Genomic DNA, 20,521 nt, shown 5'->3' on the forward strand with positions numbered 1-20,521 from the left:
GCAAGCGGTTACAGTACAAATGCTCCAGCGGTCATGTGCTTCTTGTATCTTTGGTCAAGGATCATGTATAGAGTAAACAGTAGAAAAATACAATCACAGCAAATAGCAGAAGACATATATATCTCAAAAGATCAGCTCGTAAAAAGGCCTAAAACAAACAGCGTAAAGTGGCCTTTCTGTTCGCACATGTACTAAATCAAGCCACCTCCCAGGATCCTTAACTGTCAATTCAGCTTGATTCATCGGCCTCGATATCCTAAAGGACTGAATGAATAGAACGATCTATAAAAAAGCAAAAGTGAAATCCTTTCCTGCAGGAATGAGTGTAGAAACAAAAGCAGCAGCAAAAAGTGAAGAAAAAGAGAAATACTTGAGCTGAAGCACCATCTGTATATGCGTGGCAAGAGGACAGTTTCATTTTACACGATAATACTTGACTCTAGTAATTCAGTAATGATGTTGGTGTGAGATACTGACATGTTAACGTCTCGTAGGTGTCTAAGAGCTGTCATGCATAGTCCTTTGGACAGAATCAACTAATTTAGAGTGCATCTCTTGCTCTTGACTGAAGCCGTCAGGGGACCGAACAACACAAACACAACACTTCAAGGAATATTTAAGGAATTCCACTAATACTTAACAAACAGGGTACATAAATCATGTACTAATACTTGAACTAATGGAGAATGAACTCGCAGACGTGTCAAGAACTAATTAAGCGTTAGCATGAGATATGACTGGAATCAGAGGGAGTCATGTGAATAATGGCCACTTTAACTACATGCTTGATAGTTAATGCATTAGATTGGCTGTATGACAAAGAATATGAAGTAGCAAAAAAACCTTAATTAGATCTTAAATATTCATTTAAATGATCCAATAAATGTTCTTAATGAAACAGCAGATATGAATGTGAAGCAAATGGTATTCAGACATTAAAATCATGCATATTTAATGAAAGTCAGAGCAGGTTTTGCCAGGATTATAGAAATAATTTGATTTAGTTGAGTGTTGGGTATTACAACAAATATGTGCTAACATGACGTTAAAGCTGTGTTTAGTGACTCCCGTCACACATTATTAGTTCTTGATTAGTTCACGCCTTTATTCGATCAGGACTTCTCATGCACTCTTTTCGTAAAGAGTTACCGAATTTCCTGTAGCTCATGACATTGAAGGGTACCATGATTTTTTCGTTCTGGGATGGGGAAGTACGAGTGTAGTGCTATCAGCAGTGTCTAACGGGTCTTTAAAGTGCACCCAGGTTAAACATCCAGGTTCAAATAAACAGATAAAGGAATGTCTGTGTACTGCCTCTGCTTTGAGATACAAAACTCCTCCACTTTTGAGATGTTTTTAAAAAAACTAAAATAAAAATTCAGTCATTAATCATAAGACTATCCAGTTTGCATATGCTGGCCACTCTCTCTCGCTCTCTCTCTCTCAAAAAAACAAACAAAAAAATACTTGATAAACTTTACACATCTAAATATATATAAATGTAGTACCAACCTATATCTTCATAAAATAATATTGAATATATAATATTTCTTAAAGCTAACGTGCAAATTTGAATAAGCGTAACAGTTTGAAAGCATCATAGAAACGTTGTTTTGAGTGAATGTTCTTGTAGGCAGCTAGTTGACTGGTTGTGATCCACATCCCCGGCTTGTTTCAGTAGAGACTTTTGGCTCGAATGGTCCTCGTCTTCCAGCTTTTGCCCCAAAAAAAAGGTGGGTGGCGTCATGAGTTGCATAGTCTCTGTTTGAGGAAGCAAGGGAGTGGAGGTGAGCAACCTGACCTGACAGAGGTCTGTCGGGCTCAGCGGGACCTCCAAGCCTGTGCTATCCAAAATAGTCCTGGAGGCTGGAGTGTCTTTGGTGTATGGCAGAGTGTCTGCGGTGGGACTCGAAGGTTCCTTCACGCAGTGCAAGTTCTCCAACAGAGGGCCGTCTGAGCCCTGTCTGCAGGAGTGAACTTTTTCCTGCATTCTCATGTTGAGTGTCATATGATTGTCAGAATGTTTTGAGCTTAAAGGTGTGTCCCGCATGTCCATGCTCTTTGATGGGATGGGGCTGGATACAGCTTTCTCCTTTTGTTTGGTGCTACCCATGTGGGCTTGCTTTACCCTGGGCCTGTAGTCTTTCTGAAAGGGCCTGCAGAGAGGGAAGAACGGGGCGCGGGGGGGAAACAGTGATCCGAGGGAGCCCAGCTTCATCTGACTCAGGAAGATCCTGCGCATGTCCATTGGCAGTTTGTCCAGTTGTCTTCCGACGTGGACAGGGTTTGGGAACAGATTTCCCTGACAAGCTCTGTAAAAGTATCTGAGACATGAAAGCAACAAAGAGTCAGCAAAAACTAAAACTCCCATGAGCACTGCAGTTACATGGCCACTGGCAGCAGACACCAGCCCCAACAATATGACTTGCGTTTGTACATCTTAGAAGCACAAAAATATCATTGTTTTAATGACACACATATAATTTTTTTTTTAAAAATAAAGTTTTAAAATGAAGATTTTTTTTTTGTCAGCCAAACCCTTTTGACAAACTATGTTCTTGAAGTATTTCCTGAGATTTTAATGTATCAATAACTTCAAAATTGTAACATTTAATAAAAAAATAATATTTTAAAATATTTTATATCTACTTTCATTTAGTTTTTATTATTTAATAAGTTATCAGCTTATTAATGATTAACTACAATATAAAATAATATATACATTTGATTTCAAAATCTAAATTAAATTATTAAACTAAATTCATAGGAATTTTTTTCTGCATTTTATTTAAAAAAAAGAAGTGTTTTTACGTTTTTAAAATCTTAATAATATAGTAATTTACTAAATTACATATTCATATTACGTAATTATTTAATATAAAACAAAATTCTAAAGAACTTAGAACTAAACTGCAAAACATTACTGGCCCAAATTCAACTTAAAGACATATATTGGCATAAATATTCCTCATTTGAATGACAATATATAAATAGGTGTGCAAAAAATGTTTGGTTAAATTAACTTCATTTGCATAAAATATTTCCAACAGGGTTTAAAAATGTTTACAGTTACCTGGGAAGAAGTGCGGCAATAGGTGTGACAACACACAGCAGGTAGAATATAGGTTCTCCCAGTAGCCTCTGCATGGTCCAATAAGTGTTGGAGGGAGAGAAACAGGTTGGGCAGGAAGCATTGTAGCACAGTGCCACAATAAAGAAGAGAGCTATACTGAAGCCAATCGACAGCCAGTTCATCCATGTCTGTGAAATAATTAAACACAAAAAAGGCAGGCTTAACAAAGAGTTGCTAAATTGCCTGAAGTAGATATTTTATTATTGAGAACAAAGAAACCTAAGAACACTGGATCAAACATGTTTCTAGTTATTTCTGTTACATAATTCCAGCTCCAAATTTATGATTTTCTCCTTTATGAAAGCAAAGCTGTAACGAAAGTAATGTTTGTTGTTTCAATCCTGCTTTTCTCAGTCAGTCACATTTTGGAACTGAAATAAGCTGCGCATGGAAATGCATCTTTACTTTGAATGCGCACAGGGCGATGGCCTTCCACATGTACTTTGGCCTCAATGTTGCCCTCACCTCAAATAACCTAAAAGGCGTCCGCTCACTTTCTCCAGTACATGTGTTCATTCTCCCAGGCAGCACGTGGAACGATGAAGCTGCCAGCCCAGCTATTGGAAACGTTTACTCTGTACTTGAGCCATTTACTTTGAAGAACAGCCTCTTTCACACCAGAAGCCATCATCATGTCCGGAAAGACAGTGAGGCTGCAGAGGACATTTTTCACGCAACGAAACTTGTCAGCTGAAAATTTACAGCGCCGGTGTAATGGAAAAAGCTGTAATCCAATTCACGCTCATAAATCTAAAACAGCGACTCAAGAAAAGAGGGAAAAATGGAGGAGATTCAGGTAAGAGCTGCACACATACATAAATGCAGTTCACAATACATGTGTAGGAAAATCCATCTATGAGCTTTGGCCACCCTGTGGGTGACGGCCATTGTACACCACCATGGTTAGCGAGAGAGACGAGCACGGTCGGCTGGACTGAGGCTGCCTGCATGGGCTGTCAGGCTGATGTATGGCTCCTGATGGTGCAGTATCTCCCGGTTCAAACCAATCATGGAGGCTCCCTGCATAAGTGTCTCTGGTCGTGTCAGCATCATCCTGGTCTTACTCGCCATAGAGTTCAGCCTCATTTTGAGAAACAAAAGAAAGGCTTGCTTTCTCTATCCCCTTGTAGATTTGTCTGAGAAGGGTTTTTGATTTCAGCATCTCTAAAGCACTTAATTTCCAAATCCTAACCATTGTCAGATGAATAAGTAGTATATCGAGGGCTTGGAACCAGAGGGGCATAAGTGGCATGTGACAAACTTTACAGGAGAACCAAAACAAAAAGGAAGTTTAAGCAACAGTGACATATGAAGAAAATGGGTTAGCTACAAAGGTGTTAAAGAAAATAATAAAATACCATAGCAGTACAAAGTCTGCATCAGGACTGCTTGCAGTTAAAAAAATATAATAATAAAATAAAATAATAAATATAGCTGCAAGCAGCAATTGTGGGGCCAAGCACTCAAGAGGCAAACTGAGGAGCTAAGCATGGAATGGAGCATCAGATGCAACGAGTAATAAAAGCAATTTTAGCATAATTGTAATTGAAATGGCTGAAAAAATCAAATACAACCACTAGTAATATGATTAAATGGCTTATGATTTTGACCAACAGATGACGCTGTAATCAAATCATTTTTATGTGTTCTGTGTGAGGTGACAATGGCACACACAAAGTTTGTTCTCATTATGTCAAAGCTTTGAAGAGATATATCCTCAGAGTCATTTTGGCACCATTTCAAAAATTTGTAGCAACGCTGTACGAAAGCGGTTTCGTCTATAGACACACAAAATCCATAACATTTTGTCAGCACAGTCTGAAGATGATTTGACTCCATTTTGGTGAAAATCGGAACTAGGCTTGAGGAGTTCAAAAAAGTAGGATGTTTGGATTTGCCAAGGAAAAATTGGTATGTCTGTTGTCGGCATTAGCCAAGCAATATTTTGAGACCACTGCAATAGGCTAATGCAATCAAAAGTTATTAGCATTTTTGTAAAATTTCATAATTAATAATAAATCTAGGAATGTGACGGTTGCTGTGACAACCGCGTCACCATGGTTGTCTACTGCCAGTGGCGGTAGTGCACGTGATGTCATGCACTCTATAATAAGCATAATACAACGTTTTGTATACAAGTGTAATAACAGTAATAGTTGCAAATAGTTATATTTAGACTATGACCAAAAGGCGTCGCTGCGCCCAAACTTTTTGAGTGCCACCAAGGCATGGTGCAGAAGATGCATACCGATTTTCGTAATAAAGTCTAAGCGTTATTGCATTTTTCGACAAATTCCAAATGGCCGATGCCCAAAATGGCTGACTTGTAAACATTTGGTATGTTTCAACTCTGCATAAGGCACTGAATCTAAAGAGACCGGTTTTATAATTTAAGGCTAAACCGTTCAGAAGTTATAAGCAAAAATATGTATTTTTCATATCTCCTGACCACTAGGGGGCACTGTGCATAAACACTGCAGGTCGTTCCAAGTCATGTTTATTATAACACACAGGAAGTATGGTCTCAATATGCCAAACTGTTGTGGAGGTATAGCCTCACATCCATTTTTACATGCTTTTCATAGAATTCCTTTGTGTGTTATTGGAGAAGGGTTGGGAGAATCACCTTGAATTTGATAACTTTTTGCCAGCATGGTCTAAAGAGGATCTGAGACTAATTTTGATGAAAATCTGACTCTGACTGATTCAGAGGAAAACACAGAACCAGAGACCCTCACGAATCATAAAAAGCACACAACCTTCTCTACACTGCAAAAGCAGTACAGAAGAACCATGAAGATTGAGTTTTAGGAGTGAGTTTGACAGAATTTTAGCCACTACATCCTATTACATTTAGAATATTTTTTAAAGCAAGACTCACCCAGGTCTTGGTTTCTATGCCTAATTGCAGCAAAATGGTGAAGAGTGCCAAGGTGGTGATGGGAGTGCCCCATGTAAACAAATCCACATCAGAGTCAACGTAAGCCTGCAAATATATGACATGCAGACAATACTGTTGATCACTTACAGACCCTTTTTTATTTTATTTTACATGCACAGCACACTGCAAAAACTGCAGTTCTAATATATTAGAAAATTCTTGAAAAAAAAATTTACTTTAAAGCATTAATTATAAACTAAAAATCTGCCAGTGCAATAGACAAAATATACTAATATTGAAGACACAATCTATGCAAATCAGTCTTAATGCTACAAAGTCTTTCTTGAAATTAGTTTCTTTTTATTTTCTAGTTTCATTTCTGCAGTGCATTTAAACTTTAAATACTGCACTAAAAAGGTTCCATCAACATCAGATGGCATCAGATCTTAAGGATGACATACATTTGAACGGCCATGGATTTTGCATGGAAATTTCAGAGAACACTCAAAACATTCTAATCACACTTACAAAGTAAGGGATGAAGAAACAGATGAGGCTTTGGTAGAATGCATCAATCATGTTCATCCAGAACATGTAGGGTTTATATTCCTGTAAAAGAAATTCAAACAATCAGATCCAGGCACAAACCATTCCCCGATTCCAGACGACCATGTTTTGTTATAATGTCATTGGATGTTCCACTAATGGAGTCACAGAACGCTAATAAATGGTTAGTGAATAAATCAAGTAAGAGCAAGACCTCTGCAGAGGCATATGGTTAAGAAAAAGTTTAATTATCCCAGGTTACAAAATTTCACCACTCTCAAGACGATTAGTGGTTTTTAGAAAATGTTTGCTCTTGCTTGTGCCGTTTTCTCCCTCATGAAACCCAGCACAGAATAAAAGACCCATTTTAAAACGGGTCAGCAAAAAAGAATGAAAGCTATAACTATGGCAAGCGCTGCACAGGTAATATACTTCATCTGCTTATAGAGGAAGTGCTGACGCACATGTGGCAAAATGGGTTTTTATTTACCATTTACATTACACTTTCCATAGTCTTTTCGCTCCTAATTATAATTCAATTTACACAGTTCACGGATGGTGTGAATATGTTCAGTCCAATCAGCATGTACCTCTGAGTTTTGTCCATTCATGTAGAGCTGCGGGAACTCCTGCAGGGTTTCTGCTGACACGTCTTTGTCCAGGGTGCCGGTGACGAGCTGAGGGAATGCGGAGAACATCAGGTTGAAGAAGATCAGGTACCACTGATCAACCATGGCTGACCCAGAGAACCCACAGTAGAACTGATACCAGAAGATGAGGGCAACGAACATCTAGGGTGAGAGAGTAACACAAAAAGACAATAGAGGACAAAAAAAGGTGAGAGAAAGACAAAAGATAAATTCTACAATGAGGTCTGCAGCTGTTGCCTCATTACAAATCATGCATCTTCATTATGTCCAAGACATTTCTAGGACCTCCCCAAGAATAGATCTTCATTAATCAAAAAGTATATGAAGAACAAACAACATTTAAGAGCTTCTAGCAATAAACTATTCACATAATGAAACTTCAACCTGTTAAATTGGATACATTATTACACAGCACTCTGGAATACTCTATTCGAATGAAGATGGAGCAGAATTTTTATTTATATATATATATATATATATATATATATATATATATATATATATATAATTCATAAGACCAACATAAGACCAATTCATTAACAAACCAAATATACAAACTCCCATCTAATTATTAAACGCTGGTTGTTCATGGGTTTTTATTTACCATTATATTACACTTTCAATAGCCTTTTCAGTCACAATTATAATTAAATTTATGCTGTTCACGGATGATGTAAGTGTATAATTTTGTAATTTAATGTTTAATGGTTAAACAGTATAAAAGTAACTCTAACAATTAAACTTTAAACAATTTTAACACATCAGAATATTAATTTGAAGATTTAAGATATTCAGAAAAGTGAATTTAACTTGTAGCACTCATTGTCTTTTTTTAATCAAATATTTCCAAATCAAAATCCATGTTTAAAGGGAATGAAAATTTGGTCATTGATCACTTAATCACCCCATGTCGTTCCAAATGCATAAAAGCTTTGTTCATCTTCGGAACACAATTTACGACGACGACTTTACATACATTTTCTGGACTTTGACACTGTTATTTACTTGGCAGTCTACGGGACAGTCTCAAGCCTCCAGGATTTCTTCCAAAATATCTTAAAGGGGTCATATGATGCGATTTCAAGTTTTCCATTCTCTTTGGAGTGTCACAAGCTGTTCCTTAATAGATAAAAGTTGCAAAGACTAAAGTCTCAAACCCAAAGAGATATTCTTTATTAAAGTCAAGACCAGTCTATGCCCTCCAAAAATGGCTTATTCAAAAATGCCCCAACGTGTCTGTCACGATGCCGCCCAAATGTTCACGAAAAGAAAGAAGGCGTAACTTTGATTCTCGCTATGTTGTGGAGAAGCAGTTTCATTGTGAAAGCCAAAATACTTTGTTTGGTTTTCCAAAAGTTTTAAGAAGTGTAGTGCTTGTTTCTCTAATCATAAATGCAGATTTGGTTTTATGTTTACGTGCCGCGATGCAACGTGTAAAAAGACAGTACAAGTCATTATAATCCATAATTATGTCCCCACTGGATACAACAAATGGCTCATTTGTAATGGGTTTTATTGTTTTTGTCTCATCGCTCCAGTGTTCTGAGCCGGACATGCATTAAAGTATGGCAGGGGGTGTAGCATTTCCGTCACACACTTGAGGTATTTGGCCAATCACAACGCACTGGATAGCTGGCCAATCAGAACACACCTCGCTTTTCAAACTGGGAAAAAACGTGTGTTTCAGAAAGGAATTGAGGAGAAATAATAATTTCTAGTATGTGGAAATTTTTTTTTTTTACCTTTATACACCCACAAACACAATTCCACCAAATACAAAAAATAATATTATTTTTAACAACAACATATGACCCCTTTAAATTGTATTCCAAAGACGAACTAAGCTTTTATGGGTTTGGAACGACATGGGGGTAAGTGTTTAATGACAACATTTTCATTTTTGGGTGGAGCAACCCTTTAATAACCAGTATTATAATGCTAACTATAATCAGAAATTAGCAATCTTCAGGGTCTCACAGCATTTTTGTAGAAGAAGTAGAGGATCATGTTGGCGAGACGAGAGTAACACCAATGGCCGTGGACCAAGAGCAGCTTCTGCAGGTATCGAAACCTTGGCAGGGCAAAGTCACTGGCCATTACTGCCTATGAAAACAATGTGAAAAGAACAGTGAAGACAGTAACTGTTAATACAAGTACTGTGGAGTTAAAAGTATTTTCACAAAGCAATGGACCACACTAGTGAATGAATAGGCAAAGCTTTAAAGATACAAAAATTGGTTTTATTTTATGATTGTGCAAAAGTATATATATTTAAATACTCAAAAAGGTAACATGTTGGCCCATTGAATTAAAGCATTCAACCACATTCAAATGACATCTGCCTTGAGGCCCAAGATGAATCAAGTGAGACACACAAACATGGTGGCATGGCATCCATATACATTCATAAGACAAAGATTAACATCAGCCTGGTGACAAAACACTTGTAAGGACTTTTTTTTCATAAAAGAATTATGAAAAGCCTTTCTGACTGGAATCTGTTGAAAATGATACCCCTTCCCTCACCCATCTATTCTTTATCATATGTTTTTGACAGCTGCAGGCGTCAGGCAGTTAACATGTCATCTATCAGCATGACAGATAACACCCCGTTGCCTCTAATGGCATTTGGGATTTTAATCAGTTACAATCGGCCAAACAGCAGCATCAGCTATGTTCTCCATCCTCGTTGTCATTCTCTTCACATAATGAAAGCATAAAAAACAAAACAGGTGAGATCAATTGTTACTCTACTATGTTTGGTACATTATGGTCTATGGGACAGAGTCATAAACAGATTCTCATCAGGGTTGTTAATACTGAGCGCTGAACTCAACGAGATCTCCGATAAGAAGAGCACTTTGGCACAAAGCAAAGTGTGGTGCCTCATTACGTCCAGATCTTTCCCTGAATAAATTAATCTGCGTGACGCATAGGACAGAGCGTCAAACAGATAATCTCATGGTGCTTCCTGTCTCTCTTCTCACCTTAACAGAATGTATACTATGTAGGCCTGCCACTAAGAACAGAGCTGGGGGTGGGTGGAGGTAGGCCATTTGTAGGCAAAGTGGAGATTTTCTGAGAAACCAGAACGAGATAGGCTGTACTCAGAGACGAACAAGAGGAGGGCGCTTTATAAATGATCTGCTCAAGGAACCATATGCTACATATCGCCCAAACAAAGCAAAACTGCTGCCACTGCACACAGTGCATTTAGGTTAACTCTCCTTAAGAAAAGGCATGGGTCAATATATCAAGGGAAGAGTCAGTTTTTCAAATAGTTCTACTTTAGGACCCAGATTTCAAATCGTGTGGCAATTTAATAAAGTACCAAAATTCTTTATTGTAAACAAAATTTAACACAGCGTTTCAAAATTCATCAATTTATAACTGAATGCAATTTATACTGCGTACATGTACATTACCATTCAAATTTGAATGTAAAATAAGACTTTTATTTAAAAAAAATAATGCATTAAACTCATTTAAAGTGATAATAAAGACCATTATAATGTTACAAAAGTTGAATTCGTCTGTTCTTTTGAACATTCAATTGATCAAAAAATACAGAAAAAAATGTATACATTTACATAAAAATATAAATAGTTAGCAGTCAATAATAGTTAACTGTCTTCAACATTGATTATAAATGTTTCTTAGGGAAGAATAAATACAATTTTAAAATATATTAAAACAGAAAACAATTATTTTAAATTGAAAAAAGTTTTTTAAACTATTTTTGGTAAAATAAATTAAGACTTAATGAGCAAAAGACTACTAAAAATATATTATACAAGGACTACAGCATTTTTTAGATGTGTCGAACACATAAAATCATATTGTGATAGTTGTTATTTAGCAAAGTACTTAACATACTTAAAAAAAAAAAACAGGTTATAAATTGTGTTCAAATTGTGTAATTTATGCTGTAAAATGCATAATTTATGCTGTATAATTGGGTCGTGAACCACTGGTGTAAGGTACTATTTCTTAACTTTCTGAGTACAGGCTGTCTCTGTATCTTGGCCAAAACATCTTCATAAAACATGAATTATGTATATCCAGAACCATGGTGCATTAAACCCTGCAGTCCTGCTTTGCAATGTTCATTCCTCTTGTGCTTTACACTTAAGGCAGAGTGTAAAGTGTGTCCACAATGTATGGCTCCACCATCCCCTTTCGCACACATTTATCAGCATTACTTCCCCTTGATCTGTTCAGTTTCTCCTTACCTGCATGCCCTCCTGTCCAGAGATCCCCACCCCTACATCAGCCACCTGGATCATACTAACATCATTAGCTCCGTCACCTATAGGATGAATGAGAAAAACAGACACAAAATGAGGGTGAGAAAGAGGGGTGAGCGAGTTATCAATTCCGTTTCACTTTGCACAATGTCAGCCTGTATTAATGCAAACATTGCATCAGCAGCAAAGTGCTCTGCTGGCAAAAATAAACAACATAAATTATCCACAAAAGAGCCAAGAAACAAGCTGCAGTTTCTGAAATTAACTGGAATGACAGCGCATTAGCAGGGTGACATGACTTTACATCAATGTCACCTTTTGCAAATCTGAAAAATGCTTACTATAAAGTCAAATCACAAAGAATACCAAAGAATGGCAGTCATGTTAAATTTTGCATTCCATTCATCAGTTCAAGTCTGAGGCTACAAACTTGTACAAGAATGCTCAACTAGCAAAGGATCTAAACGTTTCAAATTAACTTCTTGAATGAAAATCAAATATGTTGGCTTCGTTTCATCCTGTTCTATATAAGTTTTAAACTTCAATTAAGCCCTATTTAAACTAAATGAGGCACACTGTTAAACTATTAAACTGAAACCTCAAACAAAAAAGGGCATAAACACAAAAATGTTGGCTTTAAGACCTATTTGAAAAGTAAAAAAGCTTCAAAAGCCTTCACTTTTAATGGTTATACAGCAGTAAGCAGACTACTAGTTAGTTAGAGTGGGATAAAAGGTTGTTTGTGTTTGATTGCTGGAGTGTGAATCATTAACATTAAGAAACAGATTCAAAACATTCATAACTCTTGAATATTTCTGATTGTCTCCTGCATGAAAAGCCTAAAAAAAAAAGGGCTCCTGGAGGAGTTAGAGTGAAATAAAATAAATTGATATAAATAAAACAAAACAAAAATAAAGCACAAAAAAATTCGTTTTTTTTTTTTTTTTAATTATTAAAACCCAGTCGGATTGCCATGCATATAAACATGAGAATTAAAGGTGTGGCCAATTACATCGTTATGACAACGCAATTACATGATTATGAACTGTAAATTGACAACATTCTGTCTGGTGAGAAACAGAGTGTACTTCATAATATGTGTTCAGAGACGTTTATCTTGGACCTAAAATCATCATCTGTTGCCTGAGGCATAAGGTGCAGTGCTGACTTGACCCCAAGCTGTCATCAAAAGCTGACTTTCAAGCTAAAAAGCTAGTAGGCTTTGAAGTATATAGAAAAGTAATAGCCCGCTGAGACCATCAGTCGCCTTTGTCCAAACTGAAACAAACAAACATGGCAGCCAAATTCAACAAGACCACCTTTATTTGAAGTACACCAACAAAGCAAATATGCTCAGCATGAGAGCCGTCAACATCTGCTGCGAACGTGTCTGTACACCATAAATGTCCGTTCATTAGAGTCGTGCGGTGAAGGCGGCAAGGCTCCGATTCATTCTGTAATGAAGTCTGTCAATTTCGAGGCAAAGGAGTTTATTTACAGCACCGCTGAGGGTCGTTTGAGCACTACCTTTCTCATTCCCATCCAAAATGACAGTGTTAATGTTTAATAAAAACCTGCTCCTGTCTTTCCATGAGACATAAATGAATTACAAAATCTTTATCAAGGTGGGGGGAATGACCTGAGGTAACCTGCTCTTTCTGCAGGCAGGTGACTCAGTCTTGATGCACCTTGCACCTCTCTCTCTCTCTCCCTAAAACCATCTGGATAATTAGCTAGAGTGCTGCGTATGCTTGTAAATGTGGCATTCTGCGCTGGGGAAAGGACAGACAGGTGCTATCCAGTCACCACTGAAATGTTTACTTGTCAAAACAAGGGGGACCATTCATCTCCAAATACAACTCACCAATCAAAAAGTACGAGAAACAACAAAAAAAAGAATATCTATGCTACCAATTTGACCCATTTTGGGCATCTTATAAAGAAACAACCAGTTAATTCAGTCATCCTTCACTTCAAACCCATTTGAGGACGTGTTTTGTACTGGTCAAATTTCTCCATGCAATTACAGTGAATGGAGTTGGAAGATTGCAAATTCAGCTAAACAAAACACTGAGATTAAGCGAAACACTAGATTAAAAAACGACCAAACACATCCACCACTTACCTATTGCAAGCGTCATGACCTTGAGCTTGTTCCGCACTAACTTGACCACCATGCTCTTCTGCAGGGGTGTCGAGCGACAGCATAGAACGGACCTGCAACTTCGAGCCACAGCCAGGAAGTCATCCTCCAAACTCTTGTCCAGAGCGTAGGCCAAGGTTCGACCGTCGATCACCAGCCCTAGCCGGTGCACCAGGAAGGGGCTGGAGTGGCCAGAGGAGGCCGGGGAACACACCGGAGAAGAGAAGTGGAGGCCAGCATAGTCTCTAGCTGCTTGAGGATCTGTTCGAGGGTCGCAAAGGAACTTCTTCTGGATGTATTGCAGACTGTTCTTGAGCAATACAGCACAGGCCTCCTAGTTCACATTCAAAAAAAAAAAAAAAAAAAAAAAGAGGTAAAAATCAGGAAAGTCATAAAAGGACACAAAGATCTCATGAGAGTTAAACAACATCTGGCAAACAGAAATTACCCTCAACCCCATAAAAAAGAAAAAGAAAAGATGACTCTGCTCGGAAATGCAACATAACAGATGATAATAATGGTGTAAATTATATAACATATTTACTGTACCAAATCCCTTTTATTGAAGGGATACTCCACCCAAAAAACTAAATGTTGTCATTGTTCAGTCACCCTCATGTGATTCAAAACCTCTATGACTTTCTTCAGCGAAACAAAAATCACTGAGACTGATATTCTAAAAATGTCTTCAAAAGTAATCCAAATCCAAACCTTTTTTCGAAATATCTTTTGTTCCACAGAAGAAAGGAAGTCATACAGCTTTTTTAATGATGCGAGGGCGAGAGTATGATGATGAACATTTTTATTTTTGGGTGAACTATCCCTTTAAGCAAAGAAAAAGTTCTGACTAATACAGCAAGTCGGTGATTAAGACATTCCGGTATGACAGCTCTTTGCCTGGGTGGTTTTTCAAAACAAAACTCACGTGGATGCATCACGTGTTCTCCAAGGAGACAAAATCATGAAACACCATGAGAGCTCATTCAAGACAGTTCAGCTGTTCTGTGAGGGAAACACCTACAGTCTAATAGTGGACATGCAGGGGAATACGCAAATAGTTTGATATATGGGTGATTTTTTAACTATAGACACTTTTGGTCCTTTAAGTCTAAATAAATTACCTTACCAAATATTTTCATTTGTGATGGCCAGATATGGATTTTTGATGGCTGATAGCTTAGAGAGCAGGTTAGCTGATAAAAAGCCAATATATGCAATATCAGAATTTAAAAAGGCTATTTAAAGTAATAATTAAAGATCTGGGTATGGGCAAATTATTCATAATAAACACTGCAATATCCCATAAGTAAAAAAATGGTCATGACTGACTTTAATTTAAAGATAACACATGCTGTTGGCGCTGATAGCCTCGTAGGCAGTGCGTCGTCTCATGTTCGAGTCCCGGGTAATGGGTTCAAGTAGCATGCTACAATTTAAGTAATATTAATATTTACTTAATTAGAACTTTACATAATTTATTTTGTGCCTGCTGATTTTCTTCTCAGTGCTGTCGGTGTAAAAACAGAAAATCTTAACAGCATTTGCCGATAATTAAACTAACTAAAGATGAGATTTGAGAAACAAATAAAGTAAAAGGGATTAGTTAGTTGTATAATAATAATAATAATAATAATAATAATAATAATAATATTTCAAAAATAAGTAATCAGCCCTTGGGAGATTAAAGTGCCCATAGTGGAAAAAACGCTCATATGGTAGATGGGTGAGGGGGAAAAAAGGTACAATAGTGGGAGAAACAGAACTACAGTTTGTGTTTTCAACTGGAACAATCAGGCCTACAAGTTATGGGCAATACCTTCAGACATTTCTGTCATTCCTGGTTGCAAAAAGCAAAACAAGAACAATAATCAAATCAGAGAGTAAATAATTAAATACAAGATCAAGCAGAATCCACACCAAAGATATAATGGAATTATAAAATGCTTTTTAACCCCTTGTAAGAACTGATATTAAACATCTTCCAAACTCTGTGGTTGCAAGCAAGTTGTCTGCTGGAGTGGGCAGCCTGAGATTAATAGTTACAGTTTTAATAAGGCATATGTGAAACACAGTTCCCTGTAGTGTTGGGAATTCTGAGACACTTCAAGCAAATCAATTCTTTCAGTTCAGTTCAGTGATTATCTGTGGCCTTCAACTTCATATTGTTTGGAGATGAAGCCTCGGACTAAATGATTAACTGCAGAAGTAATCAACAGATAAATTGTTTATCAAACCATTCATTAGATGAAGAGCGTGTCTCACTAAGTCAGCATTTAGAGGGAGAAGGAAGTGAGGCGAGACTGCAGCAGTGCATGCTGGGTATACCTGTGAGTCAGCATTAAGAGTGATTATCTCCTCCTCTGGGTCCAGCAGTTTGCATGCATAGGCAATGTTGATGGCAGTCTCTTGTTTATCTCCTGTCAGCACCCAGATCTGAAGGCCTGCTTTCCTCAGAGAGGCGATGGTCTCGGGAACCCCATCCTGAAGTCTGTCCTCAATACCTGTTGCTCCTATTGGAAAAGACAGACAGGAAGATTTTAAGTGTCTATTACTAAGAACCTCGAGATATTACTAGTATAGTTCACCCAAAAATGAAAATTAGGTCATTGTTTATGGACCGTCAAGTTGTTTCAAGCCTGCATGGCTTATTTTCTTTTGCTGAAAATAAAATAAAATTTCCTGAAGAATGCTGGTAACCAAACGGTTGCTGGTCCCCATTGAATTCCATGGAAAAATTACTATGAAAGTCAACGGGTACTAGCAACTCTTTGGTTACCAGCATTCTTCAAAGGATCTTCCTTTGTGTTCAGAAGAAGAAATAAACTCTTACAGGTTTGGAATGACATGAGGATGAGTAAATGATGACACAAATGTTATTCTTGGGTGACCATCCCTTTAACAACAGGTGTAAATTAGTCCTTGATGGACTAAGAGTGCTTTAGGAGCTATTATTACCCAGAAGTTGGAGGTTGGTCTCTAGTCGTAATGCAGACTCAAATAGCAGCTCCTCCCTCCTCTGTATGGCTGTCTCGGCTTCCAGGTGGAGTTGTAGCCAACTGGCATACTCCTCCTTAGTGAGAACCTGGATCAAACAAACACCAATCACATCACTGTTAGAGCTGCAACATCAGCATTATTTGCAATAAATGAGTTTTGATAAGGCACTGGTTGTCACAATATTTCAAAAAGATCTTCTAGCTTTGAAGGGATGCGTGAAAAAAGGAAAAAGAGAGAAGAACGTAATAAGGTATTCTGGTTGCAGGTGGAAAAAATAAAACTAACACAATAAGAGGCTTGTAAATTGTAAGCAGCTCCATTTATGTATGAATTCACACTTAGCTGTGTGAAAAATAATTGTATGCAAGCTGTTCAAGGCTTACCCTTCCTTTTAAAGTGACTGTTTAGCAACAGCGATAATGAAGCATGCCAAAAAGAATAAAACATAGAATGCATACTTTTATTAAAATTACATAGGAAGTGATAGATCACAACTGGGCTTTAGTTAAGTTTTGTTTCTGATCAATCTGAAAATCTGCTTCAGTAGATCCAAGAAAGCATGTGAAAGTTTGTTGAAAAATTGGGGGGAAAAAAACAAGAACACCACATCTTATCACATCATATGGCAACCAGACTCCCACAAGGAGCTCAAGACACTGAATTATCAAGTCAGAGAAGAGCGCGAGAGCATATATTACTATCCATGAGATGTGGAAAAAGAAGAGACATGAGAAAAAGATGTACAGAGAGTGAGAGATCTGTCACGCAGATCAGCATTCTGGAAAAAATCTCAGACTTGTAAACCATCGGTGCAAAAACACTTTTACATTTTCAGCACAAACCATTTGTTTTTACCCAGTAAAGTCCACCCAAAAGTGTAAATGACAACACAAACGAGGACTGTCAATTTATTAAAGATTCATATTAAAGATTAAATTAAATGTATATCAAAATGAAGGTAACTCAAAAACATTATGTAAGATTATATTAAATGAAATTTTCTAATTGTTACTGAGTGTCTGTGTTACCTTTTTGGCGATACAGAGTGTCCTGAGACCGTCTGCAGCATAAAGATTTAAGTAGTTTTGAGTTTTGTACAAGATTTTCCTTTGTCGTTTTCCTTTGCAATCATCTGCAATACAAAAACACAAAGAAAACCAAAAAGAAAATTAGACAATCCATTAAAATATTCGAACATTCAGAGAAGGATTTACTAAACTAGTATTAAACACACACCGCGTGAAAAACACATACTGTTTGCAGACAGCTGAACTAATCACTTCAGCTCTTCAAGGATGGTTCTCTATGTTCCCATTGGCTTCCTCAACAAGGCCATTAGACTGAATCAAGATGGCAAAAATCAAGGGTGTTTTGACAGGTTGACTGGATAAGCTGGCTACAGAGCATTTTGAGGTTTATCGCTCCTGTGTTATAGCTCAGTGCATAGCTTCCTGGCAGGTAGAGCAGAACAAACTGTTTGGGATGATAACTTCCCACCATGAACGACCGTCAGCCAAAACGAGGGGGCGAGAATGCCAAACCTCACTACTTCACCGAAAGATTCATCACCACTCCTGCAACTGTGGGACGACTGGACGAGTTTTTCCAGAGATTGATGCATTGACTCAGGTATTAAATGTCCTTAATAAACCTATAGATACAGTAAATCCCAATATCATGCCCTGACATGACCCTTCAAAGAGTAAAAAGGAAATGTGTATTAAAGACTTTCATAACATATGCAACAGAATCTTTAAAATACTAGCAACACAAATGGAGTAGTATCTTTCATGTCGACAGCCAACTCCATGTAGGATGACCTGTGAACCAAAACTGAATGCCTCAGAAGTATGTACAAAAGAAAGTAAAAGTATGTCTTGGAATTTAACCAGAGAGGCAGCTACTCACAGAAACAAAAATGATCACAGAAACAGAAATGATTGCTATTCGCTTAGTAAAACATGGCGTGCTTTCCAACATTGGTAATGGAGCACACTTTGGAACATTTTTGTCTATGTCCTTCATTTCAACATGTTACATAATGAGTGGAAACACAAAAGTACTGTTTGTTTTCCCAAATCTTTATGGTTGCCTGGTCAAAACAGCTTCATGTCAATGAAGTTGTAACAATTTTCTTTTCAAAGACTTGAAAGCTGTGTGGCTCAGGCTGGCACCTGTAGTCTGTTTTTTGTGCATTGTGTCATTGGACAAGCATGGCAAACATCCCGCTGCTTCTGAATGGAGCAACTGTACTTTCAGTTGGTCTGCTGCGTTAATTGGAAAGTCCACACCCAGAAGTGAACAGAGGCTCTAGCTCTTAAAGTACAGGAATATACACTTACAACAGTACATAGGCTGTAGTGAGTCACAGTCTGGGTGTGTGTGTGTTTGTGTGTGCAATTTTATGCTTACTAATCCCAACATAGGCTGGACACTAATAAACCTGGGGTTTTATTTCCAGGAAGCCACCTAAACACATGGCAGAAAGAGGAAATGACATAACTACTCACAATGGCTCTAGCTTATTGTCCATCTCAACTGCACAAATCTTTAATGCACTTTCATTGGAAATCTATAGGGTAAGATATTCGCTATAATCTTAAAACAGGCAAACAAACAAACAAACAAACAAACATGTATAGCCATTATTAAACATGTTAACAATTAGACTTTACCACAGTTTTTTTTTTTTTAGGAAAAAAAAAAAAAGTATACTAGGGATTTTTATTATTTGTTTGTTGATTGTAATTTGAGATATGAGCACTGCACTCAAAAAATATTGCGAGCTCTCGGGAGATAGTGGTTATGCAGGGTTTTAAATTTTGAAAGAAAATCAAGTTATGACATTAAAGAAAAAAAAATCCTTGGATGAATCGCTCACGATGATATCTACAATAGGTTTCGTGCTGACTTTAAGATTTTAAGTAGCATTTCATTTTTATTTTTTTACACTTAGCAATGTAAAACTCAGAATGTCCTTGAAAGAAAATGAATGTACTTGAGAAGCAACACTGTATTTTATTAAGACTTGTACTAATATACTCTTTCCTGAATATGTGTTTTGTCTTACTCCGCGTCTTATTTTACGGTTTTCTTTTCATATAGCACAAATAAAAAAATATTAAATATAACAAATGAAACACAAGGGACAAAATCTGTCTGTGAAGTAGTAAGATGAATGCACCTAATATATTATGCGATGTTGCTTCAAAAAAAAAAAAAAAAAAAATCATTTTTTTTCCCCCCGGAAAATATTAGTAAATCTTTCAAATTCACCAGGAAACTAGAAAATTCCACCCAAAGGAAGGGTGTTGGTAACACACAACCAGAAGTTTTTCTGTTTAGAACACTATACAAAAATATCAACTTCACCTTACTGCTTATAAACCTCTTTCCATTGCTATATAAAAGGTAATATAAGCACATTACAACAATGTGCTTTTTGTTTTTATGAAACAAGTGACAAATGATTCTAATCTTCTAATCTGTAACATACTGGAAAAAATGCAAAAGAAAGAAGTGACACTGAAAAACATCCATGTTCTGATTTATTCTGCTCTTTCATCCAAAAAGATGAGCAACCAGACCGCTTGTGAACTATTCTAAGCCATAGATTTCTCTCTTTTTTTTTTTTTTTTTTGCTGTCATCTTGACATTTAGATATAAAGCACAGGGCTGTGCATGTAGTATTTCTGTTCAGTCATTTATGTACACAGCATTAGAGAAAACTGCCACTGGAGCTGTTCTCGTGCCTGGAATACTAACAAGCCAGTCTACCTATGCTATTAGGATAGTTTATTACTGCTAAAACCCTTGGCTATACATCAAGATCCGAGAACAATCTGGAAGCCATCCAGAAGATGTCTATCAGCATAGATCAACAGTGTACATCAAAATCCAGAGGCCATTTGAAGCATTCCAAAG

At 37.1% G+C, this 20,521-nt stretch overlaps 1 protein-coding gene across 1 annotated transcript in view; it reads right to left on the reverse strand.

The window, feature by feature from the left end:
* Positions 1 to 935: 935 nt before the first annotated feature.
* The window catches only part of LOC113091485 (probable phospholipid-transporting ATPase VA), a 44,439-nt gene continuing 24,853 nt past the window's right edge, over positions 936 to 20,521 (reverse strand). Inside the window, exons 11-21 of the mRNA XM_026257048.1 lie at positions 17,626 to 17,729; positions 16,556 to 16,682; positions 15,926 to 16,110; positions 13,583 to 13,934; positions 11,443 to 11,519; positions 9,188 to 9,313; positions 7,151 to 7,351; positions 6,543 to 6,623; positions 6,015 to 6,119; positions 3,074 to 3,261; positions 936 to 2,324 (exon numbers count right to left, since the gene is read on the reverse strand). Of these exons, the coding sequence (XP_026112833.1) occupies positions 1,598 to 2,324; positions 3,074 to 3,261; positions 6,015 to 6,119; positions 6,543 to 6,623; positions 7,151 to 7,351; positions 9,188 to 9,313; positions 11,443 to 11,519; positions 13,583 to 13,934; positions 15,926 to 16,110; positions 16,556 to 16,682; positions 17,626 to 17,729 (2,273 nt within the window). The 3' untranslated portion in view covers positions 936 to 1,597. The remainder of the gene's footprint in view (positions 2,325 to 3,073; positions 3,262 to 6,014; positions 6,120 to 6,542; positions 6,624 to 7,150; positions 7,352 to 9,187; positions 9,314 to 11,442; positions 11,520 to 13,582; positions 13,935 to 15,925; positions 16,111 to 16,555; positions 16,683 to 17,625; positions 17,730 to 20,521) is intronic.

This window comes from Carassius auratus, unplaced genomic scaffold (genome assembly GCF_003368295.1).
Source record: "Carassius auratus strain Wakin unplaced genomic scaffold, ASM336829v1 scaf_tig00214198, whole genome shotgun sequence".
NCBI classification, from domain to species: domain Eukaryota; kingdom Metazoa; phylum Chordata; class Actinopteri; order Cypriniformes; family Cyprinidae; genus Carassius; species Carassius auratus.